General features: G+C 40.5%; 1 protein-coding gene and 1 long non-coding RNA gene across 2 annotated transcripts in view; one reads left to right on the top strand and one right to left on the bottom strand.

The window, feature by feature from the left end:
* Positions 1–3,119: 3,119 nt before the first annotated feature.
* ACOT12 (acyl-CoA thioesterase 12) overlaps positions 3,120–13,025 on the bottom strand; it is a 32,047-nt gene continuing 22,141 nt past the window's right edge. Inside the window, exons 8-15 of the mRNA XM_023750289.1 lie at positions 12,415–12,565; positions 11,509–11,564; positions 11,163–11,226; positions 10,431–10,514; positions 7,075–7,208; positions 5,246–5,371; positions 3,648–3,774; positions 3,120–3,392 (exon numbers count right to left, since the gene is read on the bottom strand). Coding sequence (XP_023606057.1) covers positions 3,243–3,392; positions 3,648–3,774; positions 5,246–5,371; positions 7,075–7,208; positions 10,431–10,514; positions 11,163–11,226; positions 11,509–11,564; positions 12,415–12,565 — 892 coding nt within the window. The 3' untranslated portion in view covers positions 3,120–3,242. The remainder of the gene's footprint in view (positions 3,393–3,647; positions 3,775–5,245; positions 5,372–7,074; positions 7,209–10,430; positions 10,515–11,162; positions 11,227–11,508; positions 11,565–12,414; positions 12,566–13,025) is intronic.
* On the top strand, positions 3,380–12,298 carry LOC111825048. Its single transcript, XR_002828156.1, has 3 exons — positions 3,380–3,764; positions 9,113–9,307; positions 11,281–12,298. It is a non-coding gene; the product is annotated as an uncharacterized LOC111825048 (long non-coding RNA).

Below are 13,025 nucleotides of genomic sequence, written 5' to 3'. Positions count from 1 at the left end.
GCTTCAAAAGCAAATATTTACCAAATAAAAAAACACTTTTCTCTATTTCAATATCTATACAACTCAACGGTTCTAGTCTTAATAGGAGCTGCTCTTTTATTTCAGTGAGAGGAGAACGTGACAGGATATGGCTCAGCATCCCAGCGCTTAAGGAAATGGTGCCATGTAAGAGGAATTGCACACGCATACATCTGGAAAAGGACAGCAGTGCTGCCTACAGTCCAGATTTGTTTCATTTGTCCAGTCAGGAGCCAAGGGCTCTGCAGCGTCCAGCCTGCCAGCTGCAAGTTAAGTGCAAGGTTTTCATACAGGTTTCGATGAGATGTTAGTGTCCATTTTGTCTTCCTTGGGTTACTTTTGTTAAATTTTAATGGCCTATAAGTTAGTGACATAATTAGAAATAAACTGCAGGTACCAAATGTAATATTAAAACAGTGTATGGACACTGGCAACGGAATTCACCGAATTCTGACATCCTGAGAGATTGTGTATTCCTTGAAAGAAATTATAGATGTTTATTAGCTACAAATGCCTAAAGTATAAAACAAACATATATTCATTATTTCCCAAGCACCTACTATGTTCCTGGATTCTCTTAGGCTCGTGGGATTGTGGCAGTGAATAAGACAAGCAAGACCACATGCATTCTAATGGGGTTTTAAACAATCTTACCCCTTCCCCTTTTTTGCTACAATTATATTCCAAGCCATTAGGCTTGAATCTCAACTTGCTCTTTTCTCGGCAATCCCCACACCCAACCCCCATGGTCAGCTCTCCCTTATGTCCTTTAGGCCTCTCTACAGTCAGCTTAATAGTCTTTCTGTGACCAGTCTTATAGAAAATATCTCCTTCCTCATCCCAATAGTTTTTTATTCTCTAATTTTCTGCATAATTTATATCCCCGCCTAACCCTATTTGTCCTTTCTTCACCAGATTATAGGTTACATCAGGACAGGAATTTGGACTTGCTCATTAGTATATCCCAAGAAGTACTCAGCATAGAGAAACTTCCACTTTTGTTGAGTGAATTATATTAACAAGTGACATAAAGGGAATTAACAGAAAGATGTTGCAAATGATTGTATCTACCTTAGATAACAAAGGGGAGGCCTTGAGGGAGGGATTTTTCTTCTGAAATCTGAATGACAAGAAGGAACCAGTTGTGAAGATAATGGGGAAGAGCATTTAGGGAGAAAGAATAGTCAAAGCTCATAAGAGGAGACTGGCTTGTCATATTCAAGGGGCAGAAAGATGTGGTCTTTTGTGACTGTCTTCCTTCACTTAGTAATGTTAAGGTTCATCCATAATGTATAGGTATACAGGGAGATATATAGGGGCAAGGCTTGGATATCTTGATGTGAGATCATAGATAAATGAAGTTATACTGAAGCCAATATGACTGGAAAAGAGTGAGGAATAAACTAGTAGGAAAAGGTCAGATAGTTAACCGGGGTCATAGTTTTATAGGCTCTACTAGTTAGTTTTTGCTGTGGAACCACCACAAAAATCTCAGAAGGATGCAATAATAAACCTTAGCTCATGCCTGTGAGTCAAATCTAGGCTGGGCTTACTTGGACCACTGCTAATGTCAGAGTTGGCTTGGTCACATCTGTATAAAGTTTGGTTTGGGGTCTACTGAGCTAAGCCAGGCTCAGATGAAGCAGCTCAGTTCCACGTCTCTCTTCCTTTTCCTGGGACCAGCAGGCTAGCCTTGGCATGTTTTTCTCATGAAAGTGTCAGAGATGTAAGAGGGCAAGTGCATTTGCAAAAACACTTTGATTGCATCATGTCTGCTAACTTTCCATGAATGAGTCACATGGCCAAGAACACAAGCAATAGACTAGTACACCCCATTCATGGAGGTGGGGATGGTGGTGAGTAAATATTTCTGAAAAACAATCTAATATACCAAACAGAGCCTTATTGACCATTATAAGGTGTTGGCTTTTACTGTGTGATGTGCAAAATTGTTCATGTTTTTTAAAAATATATTTTTATTGATTTCAGAGAGGAAGGGAGAGAGAGAGACAGAAACATTTATAATGATAGAAAATCATTGAATGGCTGCCTCCTGCACACCCCCTACTGGGGATTGAGCCTGAAACCCGGCATGTGCCCTTTACTGGAATTGAACCTGGGACCCTTCGGTCTGCAGGCCAGTACTCTGTCCTCTAAGCCAAACCAGTTAGGGCTATTCATGGATTTTGAGAAGAAATATAGCATCATCCGACTGCTGGGTTGAGAGTGGAGTAAAGGAAGAAGCAATAACAAACAGGTTATAATCCAGGTGCGATAACTGGTTCTTTGGATTAGGGTTGTGGTAGAGTTGATTAGAAGGACTCAGGTACTGGTTATATTTTTAACAGGGCTATAAGATTTGCTGAGCAGAGGTGGAGATTTGACAAATGAATAGCAGGATGTATCTAACCTCTTAAGTGGTCTAAACTCTAATGGAGACGTCCTTCAACTCTTAAAGGTTATCCTGTAGAGGGGGCTGACTTAACATATGCAGGTTTGTCTTATGAGTTAAGGCAAATCACAGAGTAGAATAATGAATGTTGAAGTCAAGGGAATAAAGTGCTAATGTAATGGTTATGAAAGAAGAGCTCAGTTAATATTCTCCTTCTCTGCAATAACACATTTTGCAGGTACTTTCCATGTGTATATATCGCAGTAGATACTAAATTGGTCAGCCACCTTGAGTATATGTTAAATGACACTAGTAAAGTAGTTCCTATTACTAAAATTGATTGGTTCCCATTACGCTTTAATGTCTTCCTAATTTAAAGCTCTAAAACATGTAATACATCTTGTCAAATGCTCCTGACATACAGATGCCTGCGGTACGTGGAACAATCCACACTATTAATCAGCTAACCAACTTGTCATTTTTTTATTTTATAAAATTTCAAACAACACATTTCACCTCTGTAGTCTAAAAATATTTATGATTATTTTAGCCATATTTGTACCATTTTACAGAACACACAGTATTGCACATGGCAGTTTTCTAATGCCTGTGCCCATGGACGGGGGCATCTAAAAACATTTTTAAAGCTCTTTTAATGCTAGTTCAAACCAATGGTCTTTGACCTGAGATGCACTTTGGTTTTTAACCTCTTCCTAACTTCATTTTGCTTAGGCCAATTATTTAGTGGCCGAAAAGCTTGCCAAGCGTCATGGATAAGGGTGCTTGGAATTAAAAGTGGGAAATCAATTACAGATAATTGAAAGTTTATCACTTAAAATATACTTATTGACCCATCATCAGTAGCATTCTCTATGAATCGTATACAGGAACCTGCTGTCTCTTCAATGGATTTTGACCAGCCACCAAGATTCCCAGCAAAGTAAGGCAAGATGCTAGCAGAAATCTGGTTAAAATAAGATACCTGTTTCAAAAAGAAAATACAGTATTTCAGTTTCTTATTGACATGGAGCTTTTTCAAGCAGAGAACTGAGTCTTGTTAGTATAGGGAAGGCTATTAATCCTACTCTTCTGGGGACCTGGAATGGATCTGAAAGGATGACAGGATTCCCCTGGTATGGACACACATTGCAGAATTATAATTAATTAGGAAATATGAGTAAAAGACTTCTCATATCTGTAGAAACAAAGTAACCTGCAGATGTTTCATCAAACTTACAGTGCATGAACTGCTGTCAATAGCATGGATGAGAAAGCCAGCACATATGATTTCACTTCTGACGTACTGTGGAGAAGGTGGGACCGATGGCAGAATGACCGACTTCACTGCCACGGTGTAAGTGTTACTGAAAGATAAAAGGACACTTTCCAAGTTCTTGTGAGAAACGAAGAATAGTTGTTGGAACTATTCTAACATTCTATATGGCTATATTCAAGCCATAGTAATATGGACCAGAAGTGTTTTCTGTCTAAGAATTATACACCAAAACTGGTTTGGCTCAGTGGATAGAGCGTCGGCCTGCGGACTGAAAGGTCCCGGGTTCGATTCCGGTCAAGGGCATGTACCTTGGTTGTGGGCACAATCCCAGTAGAGGGTGTGCAGGAGGCAGCTGATCGATGTTTCTCTCTCATCGATGTTTCTAACTCTATCTCTCTCCCTTCCTCTCTGTAAAAAATCAATAAAATATATTTTAAAAAAAAGAATTATATATACTTGCAGAATTCCACAAAGATGGAACCAATCTCCAAACTGGTTTTATTGTGCTCTAATGGGCTGTAATTTCACTTTCCTTTTAAATGAAAGAATACCCGTTGTTTTAAAGAAGCCCCAAACAACAAGGAACCCTACAGAATAGAATATAGAGGTTTTCTTCAGTTCACCCTAGTCAATGCACTCTCTCGAGATGATTACACTTAAATTTTTGGTGTGTATTCCTCCAGACCTTTTTATAAATATATGACATTTATGTAAGAAAATGCACAGATATATATTTTTACATAAATACAATCATTGTCTATAATTTGATTTTTCACCTAACAATAAATCTTTGGAGGTGCCTCTAGTTACTTTAACCTTTTAAATGCTGGCAGACTACTCCATAGCATGGCTCTACCACAATTTATAAGATGGTCTTTGGTCTATTTCTAATATCTTTTGCCATAATTGATATTACACTGAACATCCATGTGCATTAATATTTATACATGTGTGGGATTATTTCTACAGGCCAGCTTTGGCTCAGTGGATAGCATCGGGAATGATGCTGGCCAGTTTCAGGGGTAGACCTTAACTGTCCTGGCAGCTTCCACTTGTCTCTTTGAGTACTTGCTCTTGGGGCCCTTCTCCTTAGAACGTCGGCAATGTGCTTGGAGAAGTACAATGCCCACAGAGAAGCCATGGGTAGATGCTGATTGACAGCCCTAGGGGGCAGCGGCCATTTTGGATATCTAGCACAATGAAGCCTTTGTAAATCCTAAACCAATTCCTGGTATTTTATTTGGCTTTTACTACATTTTTACTGATAGTGGAATATTTCAATGGTTTGCTAAATATCAGTTTTACATCTGCACAGAGAAAAAGAAAAGGGAACTGCTTTAGGAATCTTGCATGGTGCTTTGTATATAACTGGCACTTAACATATGATTGTTTGGATTGTGTTTGTTTTTTTAATAACTAAGGTACATCTAGAAAAATTTCAGATGAACATCATTCAAGACCAGAAATGCTTACATTGACTTCCCTATTTTCATATCAACTTTTGCTTTCTACACTATACTATAAAACATTGCTGTAACACTTGAATTTCATTTACTCACCTATCTTTAAGAGATCTTCGTGATACAAGTACGACCAAGTCTTTGGGTTTGTCACCACTCGCTATAGGACAAGTGATATAATATATTTGATCATCTTCACTCACCCAGTCTATGACTTCACAGGACCTGTGTAAATAGAACAGTGAAAGAAAGGCTGTACTTTTCTACCTGATTGAATAAGGCAGTTACTTCTTTTGTAACCATCCCTCCAAAGCCAGTCTATCTTTAGAAAGCTGTTTGGTCAGAAGAAATAACACTGCATGTGATGGTGAACATGGTGGCCACCTGAGTCTAAGGTCACTGGCCACAACACTTCAGAGAAAAGCATTTCGCTGTTTTCCACAAAAATTATTTTCTGTAGGATCAAGTAATAACATTTTGAAGACTAGGGAATTATATGGACAGTCCAAGAAGAACTCAGGTAAAGGGATATGGTATATTAGAACACTAAGTTTGGAATCAAACAACTTGCCTTTGAATCCTGGACTGCCATTTAGTAGATGTGTTATGTTAGGGAAAGTCACTTTATTTTTTCTATCTGTAAAATGTAGATAATAATACCTTTGGGGTTATTGTGAAGATTAAATGCACACACCTGGCACAGTACCTGAATCATAGTAGGTACATAAGAAAAGTAAGTTGAATAAGAATTCATTCCTCCATTATTCAAGTTCAATATGGCTAGAATGTCAGGTGACATAGCAAATAGAGGGAGAAACATTTGAAAAGAATTAACACCAAAGTTTAGGCATTGTTCTTACTAAAAGCTTTGTACTTACAGAGTATCTACAAATACCGATGCAAGAAAATCGTGACGTGTTTCTCTTCTCTTGGAGTGTTTTATTATGACAGCATTAACCATATTGTATCATTCTGGCACCCATGCAATGTAACACATGGCCCTGGAGCTGTTTCACTTTCGTGGTCTTAAATTATCTATTACATGGTATTAATCACAATGAGGTTCAGTCATTTTAAAGATGAACCTCTACCTCATGAGGATTAGGAAGTCAGCAGTAATGCCTACTATTATAGGAAGCCCACCTCACCAGTCCTTCCCTTTCAGCAAGGTGTCCTGGAAGCCCTGAGTGGGCCCAGGAGCTGGAACTCCTTGCAGAGGCAGTGTGGCCTCAGTGTGGTCAGTCCCTGTCAGCACAGTTGACAAGGTACACAGCTCCCTCTTCCAGGAAAGGAGGGCAAGTAGAGAAGACTGAATTAGGGATGCAGGAGACAAAGGTAACAGAAGTAAGAGATGTAGGCTGACGGGAGTGGCCCCTGATCAGGGAGAGCAGGAAGGAATGTCTTTCACCTCCATACTCACACAGCTTCCTTTCAGCTTCTCACCTGGGAGTGCTGCTTCACAGAAAAAACAAAGGGACCACCAATTAAATATCAAGAGTGTGAAGTGAGAAGAACAGTTCGATAATCATTTCCTCAAGAGCAGTGAAACTGTGTTCAAGTGTGGAATTCAGAGCCTGATAGACCTGGGCTCCAATTTGGGTTCCATCGCTTTATTGCTGTGCTATCTTGGCAATCTCCCTCATTAAATGAAAATACTATCAAACTTGAAGAGTTATTGGCAGGATTACAATAGATGTGGGTAAAGCATGTCGACTCAATATAGATGATAAATAAGTGATTATAATAACTTGGTTTTGTGTTTCTTAATAGCACCTAATGTCATTTTCTATGCAGAGCAAGCTTTAAAAAATAGACTTTAATTAATAAAATGAGGTCACATGTTGGCAATGGAGATGCAATGCAATCTGGAGGTTATCTTTTCTATCATGTCAGGGTTGATTAAGAAAATATTTTAAATTTATTCTTACACATAATGGGGGTCCCACAAGGGTCGCTTGGTAAAGTCAGACAATAGATGATAAGCCAAGTGTGCCGGTTTTTCCACGTGCTTTTCAACCCAAACAGATAAAATATCTTGTTCTTCCAGAGTATATATTTTTATCTAAAAGATAATAAAAATAAATTACAAAAGAAAAATGGATGTTTTTACTTAAAAACATCACACATGTTGCCCCACTTGTGTGGCTCAGTGGTTGACCTATGAACCAGGTTAACCTATGACCTATGAACCAGGAGGTCACGGTTCAATTCCCTGTCAGGGCACATGCCTGGGTTGCAGGCTTGATCCCTAGTGGGGGGCATGCAGGAGGCAGCCAATCAGTGATCCTCTATCATCATTGATGTTTCTATCTCTCCCTCTCCCTTCCTCTCCAAAATCAATAAAAACATATTTTTAAAAAACCACCATGGACATACATATGTAGTTATAGGCTGCTGGCATCCAAATAACAATGAAGCCAATGATGGCAACTTCAAACACTTGGATGTCTAGGGCTCTAACCAGGATGCGTACTTCCGTATTCTCCAAACAACATGTGACTTGAAGGTGGGTTATTTAATTATTGTGCAATAGTTCAGGAACAACAGAAAATATCATCAGATTGTTAGGCTGCATCCCCTGCTAAGACCTTGGAGCTGAGGCTGCAGATGTCAGGTGTGCCTTCTCGTGGGCTGAGGTGACCCCAGGAAGTCAGCTGACCACCTCTAGAACCAACTCAGCCACTCAGTGCAGCCGCTGAAGCACCATGTTTCTTCAGCACAAAGTGTTCTTTCAATAGTGACTCATAGGGCAGGCCGATTCCTGGGTTTCTTTCTAATGTCTATTATTCCTTAGCTCAGAGGAGGCCCATCTTGGAGAGCCATGTGACTTATACTGAAACATTACTGTATCCCTGTTACTCTGAACTCTCCTTCTACTGTGCTTTTGCCAATAATCAGAGACATGTGTTCCACTAAGCACACATTTCTCTCCTGCCCATTTTAAATCTCCATCTCTTTCAGGGTGCTTTGAAGTTAGTGTTGAAACTTGTCATCTTATAATAATTCCCATGGCAACAAGCTGTGTGAAGACAAACAAACACAGGGTTAAGACTTCACTGCAGGAATCAAGCAGATGGAATAATCAAGCTGTGAGGGAGAAAACCTTTATTTAAACATAAATATCTTCCAGAAGAGAATGAAGCAATGAGAAAGTGACCACAAGCAGCTCAGAATGGAAAGAAGGGACTATTTGCTTATACCATTTTACCTCTCCGGTTGACCTCAGCGCCAAGCCTGTCTCTCAATAGAGCCCACGGAGGAGAACATAATGTCGGCCCAGAGCACTTATCAAAAAGAGAAAACCATGCACAGGGCTCCAGTTGGTGGCTGAGACTCACCCAGCATGGGTATGCCTAACTTTGCCCCTTGTACAGCAGGAGTAGAAGGAGGTTCATCGGTGTAAATTCGGAGAGAAGTCACCTTATCAAAGCTTGGTGGCCATGCAGCTCTAAGCCAGGCTGCTGGAGCTCTGCAGTCTCAGAGGAGGTGAGGGCAGGTGGCCAAGTGAATTCCACAACCTCAAGCATGGTGTGCCCTTAGGGAAGCCATGGTCTAACCAGGGTGGAGTGGGATGTAATACTGGGCTGAGTACTTGTTGAGGGTTGAATTGTGTCCTTTCCAGATTCATATGTTAAAGTCCTCACCCGTAGGATCTCAGAATGTGACCTCATTTGGAAATAAGGTCATTGTAGATGTAATTGAGATGAGGTTATATTGAAGTAGGATGGGCTCCATATGACCTGTGTCCTTATATAAAGGGAAAATTTGGCCCAGCCAGGGTGGCTCAGTGGTTGAGCATTGACCCAGTAACCAAGAGGTCAGTAGTTCAATTCCTGGTCAGGGTACATGCTCAATGCCCAGTAGGGGATATGCAGGAGGCAACCAATTGATGTTTCTATCTCTCTATCCCCATTCCTTTCCCTTTCTCTAAAATCAATAATATATATATATAAAATTTGCACGCAGACATGCACACTGGGAGAACGCCACGTGAAGATGAAGGCAGAAGTTGGGTGACACATCTACAAGCCAAGGAACACCAAAGATTGCCAGAAAACCACCAGAAGCTCAGGGAGAGGCCTGGAACAGGCTCTCCCTCACTCCTTCAGGAGGAACCAACGCTACCAACACCTTGATCTTAGACTTCTAGCTTCCATAACTGTGAGACAATACATTTTTATTGGTTAAGCCACCCAGTTTGTGGTACTATTACAGCAGTTCTAGGAGATGGTCACAGCACTTTTCCTGGAAGCTGCTCCCCAGGTTGCAGACACATGGTGCTGCTTCCTACCCTAGAGCCAAAGCAAACATCAGGCTGAGCAGTCACCATTAAACCCTGCCCCTGCAGACCTCTCTAGACTTACCAGTGCCGAGTACAGTACTGCGTGACTGAATGCTATTTGGACCATTCCTCAGAAGGTAAAGGTAGCAGGAAATCCTCATCGCTCCTCTGTCAGAATCAATGACAGATGCAGATGAAGCAGACAAGGAGAGGCAGAGATTGATGTTGGCTCTCTTTAAACCCTACTACGTTAGAAAAGCCAACTTTTGCTTAGTGAAAAAATTCTCCAAGACCAACTTTCCAAGAAAACCAGTTCCCTTTCATGCTCAGAAGAATACAGGTTAAATTCCATTTGTAACGAGATCATATAATTACCCTATTTTAGAGGCTACTGCTTCATGGATGATGAAAAACAGTACACATGTTTCAGAGAGCTGGCATTATCGAGCATCTCCTGACAGTCAGCCACTGCTATGTCCTGGGACCATAGTGGTGAGCAAAAGGGCCCTCAGAGAGCATGCAGTCTAGTTAGTGTGGGCACCAGCTTCCAAGGGTCTCCTAACATACCTCTGAAACCAGATACAGTTAGAATCCAAATGATGCCTGTTCAGTTAAATTTGATGACACACAAAATATTGTAAAAGGTGTTAGAAGAGGTACAAAGACAGTTTTCCTTCTTAAAAAGTTTATAATCTAGTTAGGAGGTGAGAGGTGAGGGGGTGCAGGGTGTATTTGAAGGACCCCAAGTCAGCCAGCATGGAGTAGTAGAGACAGGGCTGAAACAAGGCTTGACTTTTAGAAATACTTTTCCAAAAAGATTTTTTACTTTCTTAAAAGCAGTAGTACAAGCAGAACCACCACCACCATGATAATTTATTTTTTATTTTTTAAACTGAATTTATGGGGTGACATTGGTTAGTAAAATTAAATAGGTTTCAGGTGTACAATTTTTATTTGTGATGTATAATGAGTTGTTTGTGCATACACCTGGATGCCTCCTACCTTTTCCACAGCACTGGTGATCTCCCAACCACTTTTGGCCACCAGCTTTTTGAAAGCCTCCACATTGTCATCACTCAGGGATACCTAAAATGCAAATATTTAAAAAGCTGTGAGTTCAATGCACAGATCTGGGAATATTTTCTGCTTAGAAAATGGGTACTTTTAGAGCCAAAGTGATTATGTTGAGCTTAAAACTATGCTACAGGTAACAACTTCTGTCTCAAACTTTTAATTCAGAATTCAGACAAGGTAACCTGAGGCCTGTATGTTTAGCAAGTTAATATGATTTTAGTTGGTATGCTAAGCAAAGATAAGATTGCCCTTCAGTATAACTTATTAATAAACTTGGATTTTCCTTTACATTTTATGGCCCAAAACATGAAAACAACTAATACTTTGTTGCTGTGTTATAAAAATGCAAGCTGGTGGGCATGTTTTCAGCAAAAGTCGTGCTAAGACAATGTCCCATGCAGCTCAGATGCATTTGAAGGCAGAGCATCCTGCGTTTGTAATTTGGGAACTGTACCTACAGCTCAAACAAGGCAGCGAAGCAACTGGTTGGTAACCAGTTACTGACAGCTTGGTTCTGTTTCATGGTGAGATGACTGGTTGCTATGATTCACCTTTTCATCTAACCTGCGTAAGCACAACCTGAATCATTTAAACAGGGAGTTTCTGTGTTTGCAATGATGTGATCTTTACACGAAGCGCTCCAAATCATAAAACTGTCACCTGGTTGCGAATATCCCAGTGTACGCAAAGTGGAATCTCTTGTTTGTGGGAAATAACATATTTTCTGGGGGGGGAAAAAATAAAAATGTTAAATAACAGTTTTCTTCCCTGTATTTAGCACACAACAGTAACCATGACACACACTTTCTTGAGCTGAAATCAGCAGTTTAAAATGCTGCTTTTACTGGTGGAACAATCAGGAAGAACAATTTTCATCACTGTCAGAAAACATCAGACCTTCTCTCCTTTCATTACGTCGGACTAGACACCCAGAGAGCAGCTCTTTGTTATGCAATTTGCAAGGTAAGATCTTACACCATAAAATCCTTATACCCAGGCCCCTTACCTGCCCAGACGAATTCTCTTGCGTGCAATAGCTCCACAATACCGTCTAAAATCATCCTTTATTAAAAAACAAACAAACAAAAAACAACAACAACAAAGTAAAATCAATAAATTTCTAATACTTTAGTGCTATAATCTTAAGTCTCTCTCTTTCCAAGTCAGCTGAAGAAGCTAACTGGGACCCAGTGTCTGCGTGAATGCTGCTCAGGTGAGAGTTGGCAATAAGGCAACTGCAGGTAATTCCCATGAACGTGGAGCAGCACAGAGATGCGGATGTAAAGTGGGAGAAGAGAATCAGAAATGGGAAAGGAAGACACTATGCTTCCAATAGCAGTGCATGGCCCAGTTGAGGTGAGATAGGCAGGGCCCCCAGTGAGACAGTATAGGGGTAATATCTGGACTCCATCTTGGAGGCCTGACTATGGCTCCTTGCTCAGGAACCTTCCCATAGTTGAAATTAACCTAATCACATCCTTAAAGGGAAGAATGCACAATAACATTTTTAACATCATGTTCTGCAAAATAGTTGCTTTGTCTATTAAGTGGTAACTAGAATATTTGCCCAAGCATTATTTTAGGCCCTTTGAGTGGTCCACTGACCATGGAAAATATCTGTGACTACCCCGGGATCAACCACTGGCAAGTGACGATCATGGGACAACTGACCTCCTCCTCATTCCCAAGCCCGACACCCACCCCAAGCCATCCACAAGAACCCTCCGGGAGCTCGACCTCTCTTTTCTGGTCAACTCCCTTGTGCATAAGCTCTTTTCAATAAATTCTATCTGCTTGATCTTGTTCTGAGTGCTCATTTTTATGACATTACAACTCAAGGACCTGGCATTTCAACAAAGGATTAGAGTAATTTGGGGAAAAAAAGAAAAAGTACATGGTGCTAATAACTTACCTTAGACACGGGTTTGATTTTGGGAAATGTAACCAGTTCTTCCTTATCATCGACAGCTTTATAAATGAGAAAAGCACTGTTGATATGACGGCCCAGGCCCTCGGACCACTCCTGGCAGTCAAAGGCCTCCACGCGCACTCCCACTTCGACACTGCAGAGGGCGACACAGGGCGGTGGGCAGAGAACCAGAGCTTACTGGGCCTCATCTGCCCACCACCTCCTCCTCCTCCTCCAAGCACGGAAGAAAATGAGGGTCCTGGTTTTTCCTCTGTGGTCTGCAAATCTATGCAATGGTTAAAATCCATTTCTCCAGGTCGACAGATCAGATGTGCAAGCCCTGAGGGCATTTCGGCTTTACTTTCCCACTTTCTGGTGGGAAAAAGGCCAATTGTGAGTTTGTATATATTCATGAACATATTTTGGTAATGGGGAGGGGAATTTAAATTATGCCAAAGTCAAGTTTTCTCCCCTCAAAACAATAATTCTGTGATTAAAAAGCATCAAACACTGAAATTGGACAGGAAATACATATATTCCTTTTTACATTTAAAAATAAAAAATACTAAAAAAATACAAAATTAAATCTTTTCTTTGTATATTAAGAGTAATAA

Source organism: Myotis lucifugus, unplaced genomic scaffold (genome assembly GCF_000147115.1).
Source record: "Myotis lucifugus unplaced genomic scaffold, Myoluc2.0 scaffold_0, whole genome shotgun sequence".
In the NCBI taxonomy this organism is placed as follows: Eukaryota; Metazoa; Chordata; class Mammalia; order Chiroptera; family Vespertilionidae; genus Myotis; species Myotis lucifugus.
The sequence above is the reverse complement of the archived record's forward strand: the minus strand, read 5'-3'. Positions and strand labels throughout refer to the sequence as shown.